The following is a 24225-nucleotide window of genomic DNA, read 5'->3' as shown; positions in this document are numbered from 1 at the left end:
CCCAGATGTGTCCAATTCTAACTTCTAATTCTAAGTAGTAAGCAGACTTCTCATTCACTTAACAACCTTGGTCAATGATTAAGAAAGACATTCCTAATCATAGAGGTATTTTTCCTCTATTATTTCTAAATTTACAATTTTAGGATTTAGATGTGTTTTCTTAAAACAAATAAGGCAAGCAACATTTTAAAACAAATACTGTTGAGTGTTGGGCTTGGTTTCTTTTTCTTTGTTATTAAAAACCAGACAAGAATGTTTACCCTAAACAATTGATTACCTTTGTCAGGAGCTTACTGGTATCAGGCCCAGTGGAGTAAAACCTCTTAAATTTCTGTGCAAACTTATTAGCCCTGGATGAGCCAATACTACCTTCAGTCACTTCTAAAAAGACATCCCCGCATTCCAGAGTCAACTGTGACAAATTTCAACCAAGAGTCATTTAGGGATGCTTTAAAAGATAGTAAAGAAGACAGTAGCAGCAGTGAATTTCTCTTAACCTTTTAAATGACACTGTCAGAAAGGAAACATCTACGGGGTCCCTGCTTTTGCCTTCCCTCTCTTTATTAGTTCACCCTAAAGTGCAAATATAAACAAATTTCATCCCCGATGGTACATCTGAACCAGGAGAAATCTGGAATTAATTGCCAAGTATTTTGGTTCCTGCTGCAGCTGTTACAAGTGTTTGATTTGGCGGGGGAAGAAAAAAGGCGCTGCATACCAATTTCGTGAGCCACGGTGAAAGCTGCGTGGAGGCCATCGTCTTCAATCACAGCACAGCTGCGCTCCGGAGAACATATGGTCCCAACGTCTGCCATTCCCAGGGTGTCACATGAATGATGCCCACATAAATCCTGCCCAGGAGAAAGAAAGAAATCATTAAAATCAATTTACATCCAGAAGGAGCCACCATGTACAGCCACTTGCTCACCCCAAATGGCAAGACTGGGATATGTTTACAGTGTCACCTGTTCGTCTCTGGAAATGTTCCAAGGACAAACTCAAGGCAGCGACATTTCTAAACAATTCTTGGGCCCAAAGCAAGGAAGGATGATGGGGACACAATTATACTTAAAAAGACGCCTTAGGATTGTAGTTTGTCCTTCAGGGGCTGCCTCAGCCTTAACAAAGCTGTAATGCATATTTGCAAGCAAGTCTGTCACAGATCACTTTCACATATGGTCATGCTTAGGAAAGCCCTACTATTCTGACCTAAATCCATGTTAAATTTATCCGGATCCTGGCCTAAGAATTTATTTTCCATCACGTGGGCAAACTGCGACCACACATTTGTGGCAGAATTCAAATTTATCAGTAATTTGGATTGGAAATTAAATTTTAATGATAAACAATTCCTCGAAAGACCCTCTCTTCATTTCCAAACTGAGTTGTAATTTCACAGGACTCTTAAGATAAGCTGTGTAGATCCTATCTTCAGCAATTTGTGCACTCTTACAGCATTTAATATAGTATTCCTCAACCTGATCTTTGTGAGGTCTTTGAATTCTCAGAAATTATATGTAAGATATTATGAGTATGCATTTTTCTGGTGTAACATTCCATAGCTTTGAAGAGATTCTCAAAGGGGAATATTATCACATCTCATGAATGGTTAAAAATTATTGATTTAGATGAAAGGGACAGCAATAATATTAAGATATCAAGCATAAAGAGAAAATATAGGCCAAATTTTTTTTCATGACAGAGTTGCTAATGATGTACCTTACCTTAAATGCCATCTGAGCATCAATCAACATCAGAATTTCTTGTGTTTGACTAGGTTTCACTGGAAATAAATTAATGAACAGAGTGTACATCTATATGCCAAAAAGAAAAATAGTATTTCTAGTGAGCCATAGATTTTTTAAAATATTAATTACTGTGAAAGATGGCATTTGCTAGCTGAAATAATAAGCTATGCATATATTACAGCTATCATCTTTGTATCTCCAACAACTACTACCATGTCTGATTTACCGTAGGAACTTAACAATCATATAATTGAATTGAATGGTGACATACAGTCAGGTGTAATGCAGACCTCACATACTTTTAACATGCTGTATGCTGAACAGGACTTTGCCAGCCTCCAGGCAATTTTGCTGCAAAAAAATCCAACCAAGGTGAAGAATATTTGGAAGATATATCCTAAGCTCTTCTCTTTAGTGCATTTCAGGTCCTTATTGTGTTGTACGAGTTGTAAGCTGTGATGAATTAGTGAAGTCACCATGTTATTGTAGCTTCAGACAGTGGAAACCTAGGCCAAGTAGCCTTGGTGAATCAAGCCACCAAACCAACAGTACCCTTCTAAAGTTTCCTGTGTATCCTCATATGTCATCCCAGGGGATCCCAAATTACAGCTGTTGGGAACAAATTAGTAGTTTTTAAAATTGAAATTGGAACACACTTCTGCATAATAATCAGTCTTTGAGATAATAATATAGTCCAATACATTTTTAATTGTTTTCCTCCCAATCATTTTAGTAACTCCAAGACCAAAGACCCAGGTCCTGGTTTAAGTGAGATGCTGAACACTGTGGGGTCATTTCTGAACACATATACTTTTTGATGTTTATCTTCAAAATTTGCTGTTTATTGTCTTCAAATAATAAAAATCTAAGAATTAAATGTCTCCTTCTTACTCCATATTTCATTGATAAGCTTCAGATGAAGTGCCACAGCAAAGGAAAGTAGCCCACCTGTTCTGAATGGAGTTTAAATTGGATTCTTAATATCAATTCTTAATATCTCTTTGTTTTACTGTAGTCAATTACTCATTAGAGACTATCAACTCTCCTTATCATCCTTGAATTGCATTTATTGCATTTGACCCTTTGCCATAGAAATGTGTGCATGTGACAAAATTATGAACAGAAGCACTTGTTATTTTTTTAACCACACTGATAAACACCTTGACCACACAGTCACAATTTATTTATTTCTAAAACTGTAATTACATAAACTGGTAACATTTTCATCTCACTCATACAATTTTCTAAACTTTGCAGCAAAAGTATTATTTCATCCTCAAGATTTACAATGGAATCTGAATTTCTTTGTGTTTCAATGTGATCCCAATGGCTTAAAATACACCTCCTGTATGAAATCATTAAGAATACAGCATATCACACAAACATATATCTTCTGTTGGTGATTTTTAACCAACAGAATTCAGGTTCAAACCTTATATACAGTTTATAAGAATTACTGTTTTTAAAAATTCAGGAGTAAAGATACCATTGGAAGCAACTGATTATATATACATAATTGATTATAAACAGTATATTATATATGCAGGATAATCTAGAGGAAGTGGAATTCTGAAGAAATGTGAATCACATAAAATATCCACATAAGAGGTGAATGAATTAAAAGTGCTACAAGAGCTTTTCTGCTTGGTCAGTGTGATGTGAAGGTCACTTACATCTTTGTCATGTTAAAGATGGCTTTTTTCTTAGATGATCAATATCTTATCATTGTGGTGTGGAGAAGGCAATGCAATGGAATATTCAGTAAAAGCTGAGGGTTGCAAGAGTATGGAGAGATGTAATGTAGGTAGGTATTGGCCAGGGGACATGATTAGGACATCATGTCCAACTGAAAAATATTGCTGAGATGGTTTGTAAGACCAAAATGATTTGACAGGGAGGTCATGGGCATTATGACAATTTACCAGGTATGATCTTTCAGAGGACTATGAATATGGCAAAGTCTGTGATTTGCCATGGGATTTAGGTTTGATACTTGAGACCTATTCTTAGGGATGAGAGGCAGAGAGCCTGCCAAGAACACTGCCTTAATAAGCAGATGCCCAGAAGACCATCCCAGTGGTCAGTACCAGGCAGGGAAAATGAAACAGAGATGAATGTGCAAAGTGGAAAAAATAATGACAGTTATGGGATTTCTTGCCTGGACTGAAGACTTGAACTCCCATGGAGCATAAATGTTCTAAGGTAAGGGGCTAGAGACATGTAAAGGCTGATAAGGGCTGATATCTCAACTGTAGCAACAGCAGCCAAAATTAAGGACAAACACCTTGTACAGGAGAGTCTAGAATTAAATATCAGCAACTTCTGTTTCTATAGATACTACCACCGGGTAACGGCAACCATGGAGCTTTAGGAAAGGGCACAGAAGAGTATTAAACTCTGCCTACAATCCGTCAGACAGCGTACTAAGTGTTGACACTGTAGTAAGAAAGATCTGATCTGTCCTGACCCTTAGAAGACATCATGAACTGGTAGGCAAAACAGATATTTCAAGAGGGAAGAAAAGTCCAATGTGCTATCCTGAACAGACTGTTGAAAGAGTATGGAAGAGGAAGTGACCAACTTGCCTTGGGGGAATTAATAAAGGTGTCTCAAAGGAGGTGACTGGATCCTGAGGGTTGAATAGAAGTTTGACAATCTTGGATGAATTCTAACAAGAAAGACTAAATAAAAACAATAAATAAATAAATAATGGGGTGGTAAAGAGTATGGGATGTTTGGAGATGTTTTTATTTTTATTCTTATTTTTAGTTTTTTGTTTTTTTTGGGGGGGGGTAATGAAAATGTTCAAAAATCGGGGTGACAAATGTACAACTATATGATGATACCATGACCACTGATTGTACATCTTGGATGATTATCTGGTTTGTGAATATATCTCAGTAAAACTGCATTAAAAAAAGAAAGACTAATGGAAACATCATGGGATGGCAAAAAGCATGATCTGTTTAGGGGATGACAAGAAGTGTGTTGTGACTGGAGTACAAGTCTTGTTCAGTGAAAGGCTAGGAGATGAAACTGAGAAGACAGGCTGGGCCCAGAATTTCAAGATAAGAAATCTTCTCTGAGAAATGTTAAATAAGAAGAAGGGGATGGCAGCTGACTAGAGACAGTGCATGGAAGGCAGATGGTTTTTTATTTCCAACTCTATCAGTAAAAAGCATTAAGTAAACCATTCATAGGCTTTGAGAGGAAGTTCATTCATCATTAACATAAGGAATTTGGACCTGGTGATCTCCAGGCATGGTTTGTTTCACCTATGCATATATTAATATTTGCCTAAAACATTACAGATTTGTAGTATTCCCTGTAATTTATAGATAAAGAAATGAAGCTAAGGGGCTACTGAACAAAGTCTCAAAGCTTGAGACTGGTGAAGCTGAAATTCAAACCTAGATCTAAACACTCCAATTCCTGAATTTACTTCATTATGATATAGTTAAATTAACTATAATAGATGTGTTATTGTCAACATTTACTTTACTGATTACATTTCTAAGTTGAAATGAGAACCAGAAAATTTATAAGGCCAGGTTTCTTTATTTTCATACCTGCCAGTGCTTTTATTGCTTTTTCATACTGCCCTTGGATTGAGCTGGATTTCTAGCACAATTCATACATCTCAACTTATTTCAAAATTCTGTGGTCCACAATGATTTAGACTTGAGGATATAAAAAGAGAAAGATATTTAAAATTACCTCTAATAAAAATGCACTTTCAAGCTGTAGTTGCTGATTCTTGGATTTTTGATATACTGGGATGAAGGTGGGGTATGTCGCTGTAACCAGAAGTAAGCAAGGAGTTTGCCACTATCATCGCTGTCTTCTGATTTGGGTTAATAGATTTTCTTTTTATAATGTATCAATTAGCAATATTAAATGTAATGTGCAATATTAAATGTAATGTGAGGGACAATTTGGGATTTAAATGTAATGTGACGGAAAATTTGGGATTTAAAAGAGGTAAGGGAGACACGAAGAAAGAAAGGTAGGCAGGTAACAAAGAGGATATTTGCTTATTTAGGATTTTTCTTAGAATTCTGCATTCCTCTCTGGTATGTGTATCAAAAGTTTCCAGTCTGAGAATACATGGAAATTGGGTAAACATTCAAGTGTGAGCATTTAATGAGTGAAAAGGCTTTTCTTCACCCTGATTCCAAATGTGGATTTTTTGCTCACCTCAGAGATGATTTTATCTATTGCAAACCATGGAGGCTTCTGAGACAGAGGAAGGATTTGAAGCATGGACTATTACAAATATTAGAAGTTTTTACAGTGTGGGCGAATTAGATAGGACATTGCTATAGCTTAGAGTCAGTCTGACTTTCATCATAGTTTAAGAATTACTATTTTCATCACAGTTTAGGAATTACTATTTCTATCTTTTTGTTTTTTTTAATCAAATGCAGTTGCTTCATTTAAAAAGCTCCATTCTGCCTCCTTGAACTGGACATAGACAATCTGTTTCACTTCCACCTAAAAGTGACTTCCATTTTCTGAATGAAAACTTCCATAAATCTGGTTGAAGCAAACATTTTGTGGAAAGAAAAACATTTTGTGGTTTGCTTTGGTTTGGTATCAGTATGTGCTCAAGCAAGTTGCTTTTCTGCAACAAATAAAGAACAGCATGATCTTCTTCTCTATGGTAGGCTTAGTAAAACCCAATGATTTAGAGACATATTAAATATACAAAATGCACTGAGAAAGATATTCTATAAAACAAGAAAATGGAAGCGCTGGATAAGAAACCTGGTGACGTTGTTAACTTACATCTCTCCCTCACCTGCCACATCTGATCTGTCAGTGAAGTAACTGACTTCACGTACCAAATATCTCATGTAGTTGTCCTCCCTTTCTCATGCCTTCCATTATTCCTTCCTGCCTCTACTATCACCTGAAACTTCTCACTGGTTCCTTTGCTTTCCCAAGCCACTGGCATAGCCAGTTATCTGCTTAGAGCACAGATCTTCTAAGATTCCTCTGCTCCCGAAAAACTTGAAATTTTTGATGATTCCTCCTGAAGGCAGAGGACCCACTGACCCTAGCCTGTCATCCAGAATGATGCACAATGCAACCCCAGCCTTCCTGTCAGCCTTCACTGCATCCTCATACTTCCTCCTGTCTATTTGCTGCATATCTCATCAACTTTTTGGCAACCAAAGCTAAGCTCAAAATATTCACATTCACCTGTCTTTAACATTTCTTGATTGGAACACTGCCTTTCAATTCCTAGCGCCACTGCTTGAGTTCAGACCTCCTCCAGTGACCTCTTGAAGATTACTGAAACAGCCATGAAAGGATTCCCCAGGATCCGGTCCAACTCCTTTGGCTAGAAGGCTCATTCCAGAATACACATCTGGTCACTGCTGTTTGCCCATTAATGCTCTGTCCACAAAGTCCCAATGCATTTATAAATTACAACTTAAACCACTTAGAATGGCATACAATTTCTTTAATAATCTGGTCTTCATTATTCCCGCCAGGTTAATCTATTGCCATCCTGTCTACATATTGTTTGCCTTATCACATTTCAAGTACTTACATTTTGTAGAATCACCATATCACCCGTGAGCCACTGCATATGACAGTTTGCTGTGTCTGTGATGCCTACCACTTCCTTTGGGTCTGGCTAACTCCTGCTCTTTCTCTGAAATTGAATTCAGTTGTTAAGGAAGCCATCAGAGTCTCCATCCAACCCTCCACCCCCTTCGAGACACACTGGAGTATGGGTTAGGTGACCTTCCTATGTACAACCATGATATCTTATGCCCACATCTATCATAAAACTCATCACTTGGTACAGCAATTATCCACTTTCTTGTTTGTTTCCTGGAATAGATTCTTAGCAGAGGGGCTGCTTTTTAGTTAAAGCTCGGAATCCCTCCCTGACTGTTAGGAACATATTGAATGTTTGAATAAATAAGTCAAAATATTTTTAATTTAGAGAGCACTTGAAAGGACTATTTTCTCTCTCTGCATTTGCCAGCTCTGTTACTCTGAGATTATCTCCTTTTCTCCTTGCATGAATATTCTTACCGCCAAATTAAGATAATGATGCTATGGATGCATAAACATAAAATGGTTTATGGCCCTGGAAAATACCTAAGAAATATTCAGTAAGTGTTGGTTGAATCCAAATCAAATCTATCCATCCTTTGAGGATTAATTTGATTCTACATTGGCAATGAAACCTATAGAAAGATCCACTAGGAGAATTGATTGTCTCCTCCCCTTTCCTCTCACAGACTTTGTTTAGAATAGCATTGATCAGTTATCCTTACATTACAGTGGTTTATGTGTGTATCTGCTTTCTTGTCCCTAGTGTTAAGCTCCAGTGGGCAGGAATCAGGTATTTTCCATCTTGCTGCCTAAAACTAGTTAATGTCTCACATGTAAGAGGTGCTTACAAACATAAACTGAATGTGAAAATACAACAATGAAATAGGTCTTGTGTCTTGTGGTGTACTGTCTCTAACAGACTTTAATTTTTTTTCAGAATATTTGTCACAATTTATTTAAAAATTCCCAACTGTAGCCTGTTAATCCACTGCCAGTTTCCCATATCTGGGTTATTTAGTGTTTTATTGATTGGGATTAACCTATAGCCTATGATTACCTGATAAGGGTTCACTTTTGACTTTAAATGAGAATTGCACTCAAATATGTGACTGCATCAATCAGTCTAGGCAGTAAACAAATTTTGTAAAAAAGCAAATCCCTCTCCCTCTTCCGGGTTTCCAGTCTCCCTCTAGCGCCCTCTGTTGTCAGAACCTAACAAAGAGCCAGCTTTAATAAAGGAGAAATGCTGTTGGCTGAGTACCAGCCCAACATCAGAAGGCAAAATACAGAAAAGGGGTTTTAAAGTATTAACTGGAAAACAGATAATTAATGAAAGTCAATGAACCTTTTATACTGCATGGTCATAGAGATGGTTCAACTTCAAGCCAACGCCTGACAGACACAAAAGAGCAAGGCTTTCATTGGAGGTGTGTATGGGTAGAGGGATGGTAAACAATACTAAGGCTTGTTATCAAGCAGGTATGGCTTTTGTTTCTAAAAGGACGAATGGTCTATGAAATGCATTTAACAGTCTGTCCTTAGAGAAACTGTTTTAAAGTAAAAGAGGAAGCCAGGAACCAAGAAACGTTCTGGAAAAGCAAAATTAAATCCTGGAGAGATCAGATTTCTACTGTTTGATGGCAGAAGTAGTGTGATTTCCAGCATAAGTGCTGCTCCAAAATGAAAATGGCTCCTATGCCAGAAAATTGATGGGTGCTCAGTTTCTTTAATTAGAAGTGTGCCAGAGTGCTAGTATAGACAGGGAAATGTGCTAGTTTGATAAATGAATTACTAACACTATTCTGCTGACTCTCAAACACAATGTTCAAGGTGGCCTCGGGTAGCAAACAGGGGTGGAAAACATCCTCACACATTTGCTTCATGCCTGAAAAACAAGCAATTTAGGAGAAGACATCTGGACACAAAATTTGAACAGTGCTCAGAGCCCATCAAAACATAGTTTTGATGGCTTGGCGTCTGGCTGCTAAGCAACGTACTTCTTACATTCAAAACAGTGTTATAAAAGTAGAATCCTGGTGCCAACTCTGGGTATTTCTCATTGAAAAAGAAGTAGCCATGAAAGTTTTTCTTTAGGCCTTAAGATATTTGATTTCCATGTGATAGCTAGAAACTCAGACTATTTTTCTTCCAGCCTTCTTGTTTTTCACATTTTGAAGCATTAGGTGGAAATTAACTTTACATTTTGAAGTAATCTCAGATGAATGCTGCATAAGAGTTTTTGGAATATATTTCTCAACTCCCTAATTAATAACACTCTTTTAAATTAGGTATATACATTCATAATACACAGGCTTTTCAAATGTTTGGTTCTCATCAAGTTAGATGTATATACTAGACTTCTACACATCTCAAACTTAATGAGATTTGCTTTACTAAAAGTGTGCTTCTGCTTGGCAAAGAGGCAAGGGGGGACCAGTGTAAAAAATTTTCCAAGTGTACACTACTTTCAAAAATGTACATTATTACAATATTATTAAGAAAGACCATTAATTTATTTCTACTGCTTTTATCAATTTAAAATGTTTTGATACATTTCAGAGCTTAGAGAAAAGAAAATGTTAACTACTGAAAAAAAAATCCAGGAAAAGCAATAGATGGATCATTTAGAATCTCTGAATAGTTTCCTTTTTTTCTGGGAAGTGATTAGGAAAATAAGGGACAGGAGGGAAGGAGAATGGGGCTTTCTCTATCAATTTATATTTATTTTAAAATTATGCAATATGCCTTTGTAGTCAAATATGAAAGGTAACTCTAAAAAATCGCTATTTGGAGCAGTATGCCTATAAAAGTATGTTTTTCCTCTTCCTTTTAAAGAACCTCCTTCCATAAACTCTCCCAAGCATCCTTCTTGGCAGGCAGCCTCTTGTGATGTAGCAAAGCAAGGAAACCCAGGCATGGAAAGTCACTTAAAAAAAGAGAAAGACTTAGAAACCAATTATGAAAGGGATTGTTTTACAGGAGAATCTCATTTCACACGGAAGGCTACAAGATGAATGTTCTACCATTTCAAAGACTAATGTTGTGCAGCAAAATTAAAGGATTTTTTCCAGAAGATCACTTTTTTTCCATTGTGCACAGTGCTGTGCACTGCCAGGTTCTCCCTAAACTGCTGCCCTCTGCTGTCTTTGTTGACATGTGGTTTACATTTATGTCTATTCCATGAACCACAAATGTTTCTCCACTCCAAATTTATCAACACTTTCCCTTCCTACCAGGGGTGCCCTGGTAAAAATAGAAGAAACAGGTAGTAGAGCCCTGGGATTCTGAATTCTCCAGCAATGCATCATTCATTTCCTATCCTTGCTCTGTTTGCTCCATTTTGGACCATGATTTTGCATAATATTTCCAAGTTTTTTCATCTTTCCTGGATGGATCTCAAACACTTAAAGAATGAGCCTTAAAAGTCAACTCTTACCAGGCATTTGAGAGACCTGGCTTAAAACTATACTTCACAGTTGAGTTGTGAAGTCTGAGGCTCAGAATTATGATCGAGCTGGGCTTAAAACCAACCTAGACTTGGTGTCTGAAGGTCACACTTATGTGGTGGTAGTTGTCTAATGATTGTGTCAATAGATATTGTGTTCCTTCCAGGGCTTCTGGGCCTAGAAAGATGAATCACTCTCCCTGTTAACATTTTCTTAAGAAGGGGAAATCCTGGGAAAACATTCCTTCCTCATGTGTTGACTCTTTGCCTAGATTCATCCACACTGGGGCTTCAGAATCATACTAATCCAAACCCAAACATGCAAGCTGGACTTGACCCTTCAGTGGCGGCTGAGGAGAAGTGGGGCAGATGCCTGTGGTGCACTGGTGAACTACTCAAAGGAGGTGCTAAAAAAAAATCACAAGTTTTTCCCCTCAGCTGACTGGGTTTCTACATCTCTTTGCCCTCCCACATCCATTCCTTCACAGGAACTGAGATTCTGCCCAGGTAGACATGTAAGAACTTCATTAGGAAGCCAGATTTGAGAAACAAGTCCTACTGAAATTAATTCCTCCACTTGTGTCACAGAAAGGGTCCAAGTAAGAAGATATGGACATTTTACAAAGGAAGATCATGGGCTAAAAATGACCATGTTGGATGAACCATCAAGCTCTTTCCATTAGGTTGGATTAGATCATATTAGGTTATATTTTTGGGTACATTGGAAAGTAGCAGACCCATAATTCCCCAAACAGTCCTTTTTCCCTCTTCCCATTTAACTGTGTACACTTGCCAAAGCGTTCCAGTCCCTTCTTCTCATGTTCATGCACCTATGCTATTGTATTTCAGACTGGATGACATCCTGTCTGACTAACTGGTTGATGATTGAATGCCTAACTAGGTGGTCATTTAAGGTGGGAACCGTTGCTGGGGCTACCCTGAATTCAGGGGCAGAGTCGGAGGCAAGCTGGGTTTCCTGCAAGAAAATGCAAATCCATAGGAACAGGAGGTTTGCGGGATTTGTATGAGAAACCAAGACCTGCCTCCTTACCAGTGCTGAGCCCACCCACCCAGGCTGGACCTACCTCCCGAGTAAACAGGATGGCCGCATCGTAGTGCTCCTCATGGTCGTCCTCCAGCTGGTTGTGCTGGTGCTGCCACTTGCAGAAGTTCTTGAGAGTGGTGGCTGCGTTCTTGCTCACCTCCAAGCTCTTGTCCTTGTCGCCCAGCACCACCACCTTCACCACGGCCAGGCGGATATGATTCTCGATGCTGGCGTGGCTGTACAGCCGGTTGGCTATGGAGGCCAGGGTCAGCAGGTAATGCTGCAGACCCCGGCCGTACATCCGCGCCATGGACGCGTCGGCCACCAGGAGCAGCTCCACCTGGCGGGCCCGGGAGACGGAGCGCCGCCGCCGCCGCCACCACGTCTGTGGTCCAGGGACCCCAGCTGGCGAGGGCACAGAATGGTCCGGGAGCTGCGGGGGCAGCGCGCCACGCGATTCCGCGCTGCTGTGCGCTGAAGGACGCTGGCGCGGATCCGGCGGGGACGCTGGGGTCTCACAGCTGGCGCGCGGCGGCAGGGCCTGGAAGCTGAAGCCCTCGCGGGTGTAGACGTGCAGGATTCGCGAGGACTCGTCCCCGTACACGCGCCCGGCCTCTGCCTCCGCCCAGGGTCCGCGCAGGAGCGGCTTCAGGGTGTAGCGAGCGTGCTTGACCGCGAAGAAGCCGTCGAGACCCCCGCAGAGGTCAAAGACTGCCAGCGAGCGGGGACTGCCGTCCACAGTGCCCCGGTAGAAACAGTGGCCTCGGTGGCGCCGGGGAGCGCTCGTCCCGCCTCCTGCGGGCACGAGGCCAGAGGCGCCCACCGAACCATCCTCCTCCAGGTCCAGGAGGAACCTCCGGCCGCCCGCGTAGACGAGGTAGCCCACCTTGCCGCCGCCCGAGTAGAGTTGGTCAATGTTCTGCACCAGCCCGCTGCTCCTGCGCTGGGATACCAGGGGGTGCGGATGGCCTGGAGGCTCGGCCGTCTCCTGCGCCACCTCCCTCTGCCGCCAGTGGGGCTGGGCGGCCGCTTCAGAGGTCAGAGGCTGCTCGGCTTTATCCTGGGCAGGTGCCGCGGCGGGGCCGGTCGCAGCCGGGGGCAGGCGGAGCGCGCACAGCAGCAGGGACGCCCACCCGAGCAGCATAGTGCGCTGCCCGCGGGGAGGGGCTGCGGGATGGGGACTTTATGGGTATTTGTTATTCGCTAAGGAAGTTACCGGGGCGGGGGAGGGGGCACACACACACTTGCTAGCAAGGTTGAGTCAAGTGTCGGAGGGAGGGCTACTCGGCGGTAGCGCCAGCCTATCCCGACCGCGGTGCCAGCGTGCGAACTTTTCTTTGTTGGTTTGGAAAAATGTTTGGGTTCATGCCCGGGAAAGAGGTTAGAAAATAAAAGAAAAAAGCCGGTGGTAGAGATTCAGCAAATACGGGACAGGAGGAAAAAACTCCAACTCCGACCCCAATGCACCCACGATCGCTGCACCAAGAAAAGTACGAAAGGTGACGCGCACTGGCTGGACAACCGGTGCGCGCTGCCTCCCGCCCCAGGCTCCTCAGGACAAGCCGGCGGCGGGGGTTTCAAGCTCCAGGGCCCACTTCCTTTCTTATTTTGTGGCTTTCCTTGGCTCTGCTGGAACCAGTCGGAAGGGAAGAAAGACGAGGGGGAAAGTCATAAAAAATTAAAACAAAAATGCCGGGGGCGGCCTGCGGCGAGCCGGTGAAGCGGTGCGTCTGTGTCCCTTCGGATGCGGTGTCTTCTTGTTCGCCTTCATCCCCAGTCGGCCGCTGCGAGCGCGGAGAGCAGCGCGAGCGCTGTGAAGATGCGAGGAGGTGGAACAATGAATTTATAGCGGCATGCCATCCTGCAATGGCAATTTCAACAATTCGTCACTGCAAGCTGCCTCTTAAAGGGAGAGCTTCCCCCACCACTCCCACCCTAACCCTTCCGCGCCTAATCAGATGGGGGAGGAAGGGGGAGGGTGATCGAGGAAAGGGAGACCGGGAAGGAGGAAGGGACCCGGCGAGGTGGAAGGAGGGACGAGGGCGGGAGCAAGAGCGAGGGGAGGAAAAAAAAGTATTTTGGTAAGAAAAACAGAAGACTTCCTTGGCCTCATTTAAAGCCACAGCGGCCCCGGGTCGGTCTGATATTTCACAGCCAATCGGGGTTGGCCAATCTCGGCTTACCTCATCTCCTGAACGGGTGTTTTGGTGTGTTTTTAAAGTTATTGAGACATTTCAAGTCTCTCCCTTCCTTCTTCTCGCCTGCTTTTCGTTCTCTCGGTAGGAAGTTCCTGTCGCATGTTTTTCCCCTCGCATGCCCGTGCGCTCTGCCCCCGCAGACCTTGGCACTGCATCCACCAGGATGGGCTTTCAGCTTTCCGTGTGCCCTCGCGCCCCCGCGCTCCTTTGGCCTCCTCCTCGCCGTCCCGGTCCCGAGTTACCTCCCTTCCCATTCCCCGGCCTCTTCGAGCTTGGACGCTCGTCGGGTTCGGGCTCCGGGTGACTAACTTCTCCCGGCCACCAGCAGAGGGGCCGGGCAACCGGAGAGCCGCAGGCGCTTCCTGGCGTGTCCCTGCTCCCCGAGCGCTGCGGTGCCCCAGGCCAGGGCCGCTGGAGGTCTGGGAACTCCGCGCCTTTGTGTGCCAACGGCGGACTCCCCCTTTAGTCCGAGCACCTTTCACCAGTGCCCACATTCCGTCACTTAATCCCGGCTGCCTAGGACTTCCTTTGCTTCGGAGGGGCAACCTTGAAAGAGTTAACTCTTGAAGGAACTTGCGCTTATTTTTTTTTCCCAAAAGATTTTAAAAACCTGTGTCCCCATAGTCTCTACTTCTTCCTGCTTAAGTGGTCTATATATGCATTTCTGTCTCCTGTAACAACCACTTATTGCCCTAGGCCCTAAAGTAGTATAATCAAAAATTCCTTTTAAGGGGAAAAAAAATACATTGGGGGAGGGGCTGCTTATTTGTACTGAGTGGCATTGTCACTGCTACTCATTTTCTCCCTCTTCTCTGAGTTTCCTCAAATTATCAACATCAAGAAGGAAAAAGGAAAACATCCCAACTTTCTAATCACTAGTGGCAAAAGGTCCACTCTAGGGGCAAGAGCATCCCCCTCCCCCATCGCACTAGTTTAATTAGCCCATATCTGAATGCAGTCGAAATAGCCCATATCTGTCCTTTCACAGTTGTTTCATTTATACTGAGGCTGAGATTAGCTGGGGGTGCAGGTGGGGCTCACTGGTCACCAAGTTATTGGGAGGTTTCCCAGACCAGTTTTAAAAGAACTGATCTCTTTTTCAGGGAGGGAATCAAGAGGGTCCTGGACTGTTTTGAGGTCTTCCTGTGAAGCTAAATCTCTGGAAGGAATCCCAGAATTGCCCAGCAAGGGTGCCCATTGCCCTGTGTCGGAAGCCTTCTGGAGTCATCTGGGAGGCAGGCTGAATGCATGCCTTAAGGTTCAGTTCTCACTTACAAATTAAGTGATCATTGGGGTCCACAGAACACTCCTGGTGGCTTCTGAAATACTTCACATCTTGGGAGGAAGTTGCCATTTAATTCCACAACTTCTCAGTCTGTCAGTGGTCTCATGCCCAAGGCCAATACCATCAGTAGAATATTATTTCAAGGAACCAGGGAGGTTAAAGTTCAACATATAGAGGAGGAGATCCTGGGTTCCAGATGTCAACTCTATCTCTTCCCCCAACCCCCAACAGCCTACAAGCCTCATGGGGGCCATTGTCCCTCCACTGGTCTTTGCCTTGAGCCTATAGATACATCTGACTTTGTTTTGTGCTAGTTCCAGTGAGAAATAGTCCAATAATTTTCATTAGACACCATCTTGAAAACAACCCTGATTGAGTAAATTTAACCATTTCATCATTGTTAATCTCAAAGGATCATTTTGATAAACAGGTATGTGGGGTTACTGTGGTTTACATTTTTAAGTGCAGTTTCTTACATTCATGGAGATTCTGATTTAGAATTTAAGGAAATTCTAACTAGATTTTTTCCTAATGAAATCTTTTCTCCTCTTTCCAAAATGCTGTGCTTAACACATGCCATTGAATTTTATACCTTTAAGTTTAATTACATAATGACTTTTGCACTGAGATTATGCAAATGTTTAAAAGTATGTTGAAGAATAGAAAAGAAACAGATACAGCCCCAAGCATGACTGTCAAGTAGTAAATAATTCTTAGAAACACATGTCCCCAAGGAAAGTAACTGATAAACCTTATAAATATAATGAGAGCAAATTCTTAGATATTCAGAATGTTTCTACTTGGATATAACTTTTTTTCTTTGAAAGTAACTTGGACACATTAGAAAGTTAATTTGGTAAAAATTTTTAAATATTACCCTAGTGGATTAGGCTGAACTGCTGTGTTCCAAAAAAATTAATATTAGTCAGTCCAAGGAAGTAATTTGCACTGATGAAAGTAGCCAAAGTTTAAATTTTATTTCATGTTTACAGTAGAAAGAAAAAATACATTACCACTCATATTTAGGTAGAACAATTGCTACTTCATTCTTTCCTTATTCTAAATAACAATTTTATTTGTTCATATTTAATGATAAATATCCATGGCATTTATAGAATGATACAAATACAACTGATATGCAATTTTACATTTCCCCAGATTAAGAGAGCCTCTTTACTCTTAGATGTTGCGGTTTAAAGTTACCTGGGAAATCATCTAAGTTGAGTTCCTCTATCAACAGATGAGAAACTGAGCTCCAAAATCCAAAGTCAGTTGCTTGAAATTTTATAGTCAACTGGTGGCCAGATCTCCTGAAACCTCAATTTCCTGACTCCTAGTTTGGTGCTCAATCTACAACTCATACAATTTATGCAATTTAACAAAGCTCCTTCGAGGGACTGCCACAGAGTACAATGTGAGGCTCTGTGGGGCATATGAAGATGAATAAATCATGATTAATGTTCTCAAAGGGCTCAAAGTTCTCAAAGCATCCTTCAGTAGAGCCAGTAGTGCCAATAGATTCTTGGAATACAAGCTGGAAAATACAAAAGATGGAGGGGGGAAAGAGTAAGGGAATAAGTCCTGCAGGTGCTCTGAGCTGTGTCTTTCCAGTACTGCTTCACTTTATAGTTTTTGACCTTGTAAATAATATTTTCTTAAATTTCCATTTGCTAAAGTGTCATTTCCCTTTTCCCTCCAAATCTATGATTTTAATCATAAAGAGTTGGGAAAGATCCGACAGTAAAATATTTTCCACCAGCCAAACACCTGCTCCTTACCTCCCACATAGGAGAATTACAGTCTTCCAACTCTGTGTAAAAGCTTCCCGTCTTCACATCAAGTTCTATACCCGGGGCTTCGCTATTTTTTGAGCTCTCTGAATGTTTTCTCCCTTACACAGATACTGGGGGTAGGTGGCCTAAACAATGGGAACCTGTGGTCTCACAGTTTTGGAGGCTAGAAATCCAAAATCAAGGTACTGGCCTGATCATGCTTTCTCTGAAGTCTATAACATTCTGGTGGTGGCTTGCTGGCCATCCATAACTCAATCTCTACCTCCATCACATGGTCATCCGTCTCTTTTTCTCCTACTCCTACTGTGTGCGAATTTCTTCCGCGTCTAAGGACTTTAGCCATATTGGATTAAGATCCACCAAGATTCAGTTTGGCCTCACCTTAGCTAAAAACACCTGCTAGGATTCAATTTTCAAATGGTTCCCATCAAGGGGCTTTAGAACTTGAAAGTGTCTTGTGAGGGACATGATTAAATCCATAACACTATCCATCTTCTCCTATATCCCTTGTGGAAGATGCATCTTATCAGTGTATACACACGAGCTCACACACACACAGTAGCATACGCACAACACACATTCAGCATGCATGTGCACACTCACACACTTGCTCTTAACTCATGGTGCCATCTAGGATTCACTGATGGGTGGATAGAAAGTCCTGATCAGAGTTAGGCTAATAGGAGAGGGGCTTACACCAACTCCCTCTTTCCCCCCTCTTCTTTCAAAGAAAAATTTCTTGAGATCTGCATTATAAAGAATTATTTTTTTCAGGGAAGTTAGCTGCCTGCCTGATACAGCAGCCCCAAACCATTTTCTCTGTACCTCTGTAATATGACTAGGGCATATTACAGAACAGTTTCTGTTGTGATGGATAACATAAACTTGAGAATGAGTTTTCCTAATATTTTAAAAATAAACTTGTAGAAAAGCTATATTTTCATTTTTCTTCTAAACAGAAATGCTATGCTGTATAAAAGTCTCGTATGAATAATGCACATATATATTATTTAAGACATACAGGTGTTATCTGTAAACTAAACCTGACAAGTCAGTTTTTATGCTTACCAGCTGTGAAATGTTGTTTTCACTTTTCTCACATGATTATGCACATATTACTTGCTTTTATGACTTACCCGAGTTCCTTTTTCTTCCTTTTTCTTTTTTTTTTTTAATTTTCCGGAAATCATCTCAAAAGCAAACCTTACTGAAAACACATGGAAAATCAGGAATTTCCAGCCAAAAGTAATTTGAAACATTTGAGGTATTTTTTCCCCTTTGTGATGGCAAATTTCAAGCAAAGATTCCAAATTATTGAGTAAGTAGTAGTTGCAGTAACACTTGTTATTGTAGCCATCTTTTTTTTTTTTTTTTTTTTAGCCCAGCAATTACTATGTTTCTGTTTGTTTTGTTTTACAGTTAGTTTTAGCATCAACTTACTCAGGCTCCAGGATATCACAGTCTTCCTTGAAACTATTCAATCTCTCCATATGAAATGTATTTGCCTTATTCTGCTCAGTAAAGTAAGAAGCTTGAAGTTAGTTCAAACAAGAACAGTAAATGTCAGTTGGGTACAGCTTCACTCACTCCTAGTAGGTAAGGGAATGGAGACAGTGGGTGCCTAATAAATGAGCTTACTTCCCACCCACGCAGCTGGGGTCACTGCAAGCTCTTAGATGGTCTGTGGAAGAGACATACAGTCCCATTCTTTCATGGCCATCCCTGTTCTAGCAATCACTTCTGTAACACATAACTTTCCCAGTCATTTCCTGATAGGTGGAAGAATAGTTATTCTGGTTATAATCATAGATGAAGATGGGAGTTCAGATAAAAGCACTGCAGTTTTTTTACTCACTTTCTCTTAGAAGGCATCATTCTTTTTGATTCCCCTGCTCCCACCCCCCAAAATCATGTCGGAAACTGGATGTGATGATGCCACCATGACTTATGGACTGAATGAAGATTTGATTCAAGAAGGAATCCCCCTATTTGACAATCACCATCAACTCTCCGCCTTTTCTCCTTCCAGCTGGCCAGGCTTACACCTATTGTAAACTGACTTTCACTACTAGCTAAAGAGCCTCAGGGTCCCAATAAAGTTGCCCCTCTGGTCTTCCAAAATATGAGCAGATGTGCGGAAGGCAGTAGAGAAGAAAAGGAAGTGGGCTTCATCTGAGTGAGATTTTGGGGAACTCTCCTAGTGCTCACCTTTTCCTGGGGTTCTTCTCAAGAGCAGTCTCTTGCTGCTGTTCCTATCTTTCCCTCCCTTCAGGATCCTCTTCCAATTCATGTACCCCCTCCAGTTTCCCACACAGTTTGGCTTCAATGCTAGTGAGGAAACAAGATCCTCCTTTTCTTTCAGGGATGTCAAGTATTTTTGAGAACAGAAGTGGGTAGAAAAGGATGAGGTTGTGGTGCTATCACTCATAAGATTGGAGCCAATGTTCAAAATCATCCCCCAAGGGGAAGTCTCACCTGATCTGTCCTCAAAGGTAGAGTCAGACACTTGATAATATATGTCATTTGGGTCCAAATGGTTCCAGCGAATCTATTGAATGATACCTGGAGGGGCTCTTTTGACTCATGACTTTATAAAATTAATTACCCATAGTTGGTTATGAATTGCTAAAAACATGTTTACAATTAACTGTTTAATCTTTAGCTGGTATTTTTCTGCATCTCAGTCTCTCATTTGTTTCTGCCCCAAACATTAACTAAATAGGTAATCATTTATCAGTTTAATAGAGATCTTTCTTTCTTTTAGAAAATTCTAATAAGGAAAATGGTTCTGATCAAACCCAAGTAAGGATACTGGGAGGTATAACAGAGAAAAAGACTTTCACATATATTTCCCAGCTAAAATTTACAGAATTTTCAGAGAATCCATAAACAACTATTTTTTTTTAAATAATGGTGGTAATCAGCCAATTAAAGAACTGACTATTATGACTGGGCTCACTGTTAGCTTCCAGATAATCAGTTTAACCTCCAAAAAATGCAAAACAATTTTCTTGAGGCTATGAGGTTTTTTTTTTTTTTCCTCTCCCTTCTCTCTTACAAATCTCATTTTGCCTTTGATTGTTGACAAGAGACTAAAGGTTGGCCCCTCCTACGTGACTAAACTATTTGTATGCTGAAGATGACTCAACGTCTAAGAGTTATTCTCAGACTCCCTCTTTCCCTTTCTTACTCTCTCTCAGTCTCTTTGTTTCTTTCTTGTTGGTCTTCCCTCTAGTTTACCCTCCATGAAAACAGGAACCATGCCTGTCATTGTCACCACTGTATCTCCACTTTGTAGGTCAGCAGCTGACAAATAGGCATGAATAGATACATGTTACATACACTCAACGTGTATGTTAACTACTTTTTTAAGTATATGTGTGTGTTTATTATATGGCATCTGATGACATTTGCCTGCTACCTTCTTTATCATCCTTTTTCTAATAGTGGAACCACACCTTTTCAGGGAAACGCAGGCCATGTGTTGAATAAGACTGACCCCATGCCTGTCCCAGGCCCACAGATTTGGCACTTGAGAGCAAACGTGGCCACTCAGTGCTCCATAAAGCTGGCCATTGCACTTGGTTCCAGAAAGAGTTTTGCCCACTGGATTCCCACTCAGGACATCTGCCTGAGTCATTAGGTAAAATGCACATTTTCTCTGGGATCAGAGGGTCTAAGGATCATGTATTAAAGAGGGAAGTCTAATTGCTGTAACAGACATTCTCGCACCCTCAGTGGCTTTACACAATCAAAATTTATTCTTTGCTCATGTCATAGCTCATTGTGAGTTGATGGCAGGCAGTTGATGCTGCCCCCTGCAGTCAATCAGGAACAATCAAGCTCGTTCCGTTCTGTTCGCCCGCCTCATCGTCAACCTGTTGCCTCCAGGACTGCCATGGAAAGGGAAGAGAGAGCGGAGGAGGCACCCCCTACTTCATCTCTGTTTACAATCCATTAGCAAAACTAAACATAGGGCCCCTCCCAGATGTAAGGGCAGAGATAGGAACTAGGGGAGTATACAGCAGATCTGAGCCTACAAACAAAAATCAGAGAGGAAGAACATCTAATCAGTCTCTGCTGATTACCATTTTATGTTAGAGATGCCACCAAATGGAAAAAGACCAAGAATGAAGCCAAGGGAGCAAGAGGGAGTAAGTAAGAAAGAAAGGAAGTGGAACTGGTAAGGTGATAGCATTAGAACCTTTGATTCCAGCAGTGCCAGTATATGCCTTAGTTTTGTTTAAGTTAGTTTAGTTAGGGTTTCTGTCATGTAAAACAGAAAAAGTCTGGATTACTGCACCTCGATTTTACTTACCATGTTAAATATAGTCTTTAACTCAATATCTTGCATATAGTAGACAATCTGAATTTTTTTTAACCCAAGATCACAAGAATGAATGAATGTATATTCAATACTAACATATTAATGTATATTAATGTATATTAAAACTAATACTAATACAACAACCACACCAACAAGACAAATGCCTGCATTTATGTCTGGCCCAGGCATTCTCCTGGGGAAATTATTTATTTAGATTCTTTGTGCACCAGGTACCTAATCTGCAAAAAGTGACAATTTTAAGACATGCCTTACAGGGGGTTTATGAAGATTAAGGTTTAAATATTCATGAAGTGCTTGGGATAGTGCCTGTTACATATAAAATGAATAGCAGATTTATTATTATCTTATTATTATTATTCCACTACAATAGTTGAAAGTTTGGCTTTTATTCCTTCATGTCCATTTAAAATTTGGCTCAATGAATGTGTCTCTTGACTTTGTCCAGATAGGAGATTTTGAAAGGGAATCACTAATACTGTGAAAAATAACTTGGCATTCTGGGTGCCAAGATTGGAGAGAATTCTGCTGGGAAGAAGTAGCAACTGCAAAAGGGTTTAAAGAGAATGCATCTTTGAATGGTCATTATCTCTCTTATCTATATGAACCATAAAGCAGAATTTTGAAAAACAATCTTCCCCATTCATGTCATCTTGTGTTTACAGTTCCCAACAGCATTAAAATCATTCAGGTACTGTCTTTTCATCTCTCCTGCCACGTGCTAGATGCCACTGCACAGAGAACAAGGACTGTCATCCTTGCCTACGCACGTCTCTACCACCTAGCATAGCACTGGGCCTTGTGGTGTCTCCACAAATATTTGCTTGATTTCACTTAACTCAGTCTCATATAATCCCATACAGTTTAAATGAGGAAAGGGAAAGCAAAAAATATTTTAGTTATTTTTTTTATGATCTTGATGTCAGTTGAAGAAAAATAGAAAGAATTATAGTCTATGAATGTATCAAACTTAGTTTAATAGAAACTCCTATATTCTAGAGCCTGAAGTCCAGAAACAAATTCAGCTGGTGACAGAATGGCATTGACTGTTGGGAATTAAGGAAAGACTCAATGACTTTTATCTTTCCTACCTTGTAATGTAGTGAAGTGGATATAGCATTCACATTTTCAGTTTTTGGGTAGTTCCCCAAAGAATTCAGATACGTAGTATATATCAATTCATATTTTGAGCTGTGGTCAGCCTAAGTAACTGCCTGTCCTTTCTGGTTCAGGGTTTTTTTGTTTGTTTTTTTTGTTATTTTTTTTTGTTTGTTTGTTTCTTTTTGTTTGTTTGTTTTTTAATTTTATTTTGAAATAAATTCAAAGTTATAGGAACAGTTGCAAAAACAATACTGACCCCATACAAAGAATTCCATCATACCCTGACCCTCCTCCCCCAATAGCTCAATCCACCAACCTTAACATGCAGTCACATCGCTATTTCTTTCCCTCCCTCCCTATCTATCATCCATCATCTATTGCTCTGTCTTCTGAACATATGAGAGCAAGCTGCACACATCCTTGAATGTACACTATAATTCACGTAAACGCTTCCCATGAACAAGAACATTCTTTTATGCAATCCCATTAAGCGCAGCTAAGAAGTACAACAGGTTCAACAATGATACAAAGCTTACATTCTGTATTTCCTTTACCTTATGTCTCAACTGTGTCCCTTTGAGCCACCTGTCCTCTATCCTCTAATTCCATCCAAGTTCATCCTTGGCATTCAATCATCTATTTAGACTGTCTTTTTTTTTTTTTTTTAGTTGTGGGAACATATATACAGCCTAAATCTTCCCATTTCACCCCCTCCCTAGCCTTCCATTAGTGGGATTAATCACCTTTAGAATGTTGTATTGCTCTTTCCCACCATCCATTACTAGAAATTTCCCTTCACCTCAAACAGCAACTCCACCCTTATTTCTTAACTCCCCATTGCACCGTCCCCCATTTCTCTTAACCCGAACTCTCAATTCATCTCTATGGTTACGTTCTCTGATAGTTTCTTTGTATTTGCTGTGGGGGTTAAAATTAACCTCTTATAACCATAACCATCTTGTTTTTCTTTGATACCACCTCCACTTCAATAGGACACATAAACTATGTTCCTATACTCCTTCATTCCCCCACCTTTATATAGTTGTCTAAAATTACATATTTTACATTGAGCTCAAAACCACTGATTTGTCATTAGGGTTTGTGTAATTTATATCATGTAGGAAGTAAATACTGGAGTTACAGTTCAAAAATTATTGACTTCTATTTGTATTCCATTGTGGTTGGAGAATGTGCTTTGAGTATATTCAATTTTTTTTTTTTTTTTTTTTTTTTTAATTTCTTGAGGCTTGTTTTATGTCCCAGCTTATGGTCCCTTCTGGAGAAAGATCCATGATCACTAGAGAAAAATGAGTGTCCTGGTGCTTTGGGATGTAAGGTACTATATATTTCTGTTAAAATTCTCTATATCTCTTTCTTCTTTCTGTTGTTTCTCTGTTGGTAGGGTTCTCTTTAGAATCTGAAGTAGGTCAGGTCTCTTATTGGCAAAGTCTCTCAGGATTTGTTTGTCTGTGAAAAATTTAAGCTCTCCCTCGAATATGAAGGAGAGTTTTGCTGGATAAAGTATTCTTGGTTGGAAATTTTTCTCTCTCAGTATTTTAAATATGTCATGCCACTGCCTTCTCGCCTCCATGGTGGCCACTGTGTAGTCACAACTTAGTCTTACGTTGTTCCCTTTGTATGTGGTGAATTGCTTTTCTCTTGCTGCTTTCAGAACTTGCTCCTTGTCT

The 24225-nt window shown here is 40.8% G+C and overlaps 1 protein-coding gene across 3 annotated transcripts in view; it reads right to left on the bottom strand.

Moving 5' to 3' along the window:
• ADAMTS5 (ADAM metallopeptidase with thrombospondin type 1 motif 5) overlaps nt 1-13503 on the bottom strand; it is a 48429-nt gene extending 34926 nt beyond the window's left edge. For all 3 annotated transcript variants that reach the window (XM_037832936.1, XM_037832942.1, XM_037832949.1), the window contains exons 1-2: nt 11856-13503; nt 719-851 (exon numbers count right to left, since the gene is read on the bottom strand). In XM_037832936.1, the coding sequence (XP_037688864.1) occupies nt 719-851; nt 11856-12959 (1237 nt within the window). In that variant the 5' untranslated portion in view covers nt 12960-13503. The remainder of the gene's footprint in view (nt 1-718; nt 852-11855) is intronic.
• Between the last annotated feature and the right edge of the window lie 10722 nt (nt 13504-24225).

Source organism: Choloepus didactylus, chromosome 1 (genome assembly GCF_015220235.1).
Source record: "Choloepus didactylus isolate mChoDid1 chromosome 1, mChoDid1.pri, whole genome shotgun sequence".
Taxonomy (NCBI): Eukaryota; Metazoa; Chordata; class Mammalia; order Pilosa; family Megalonychidae; genus Choloepus; species Choloepus didactylus.
This window is presented reverse-complemented; position numbering and strand designations above follow the sequence as displayed.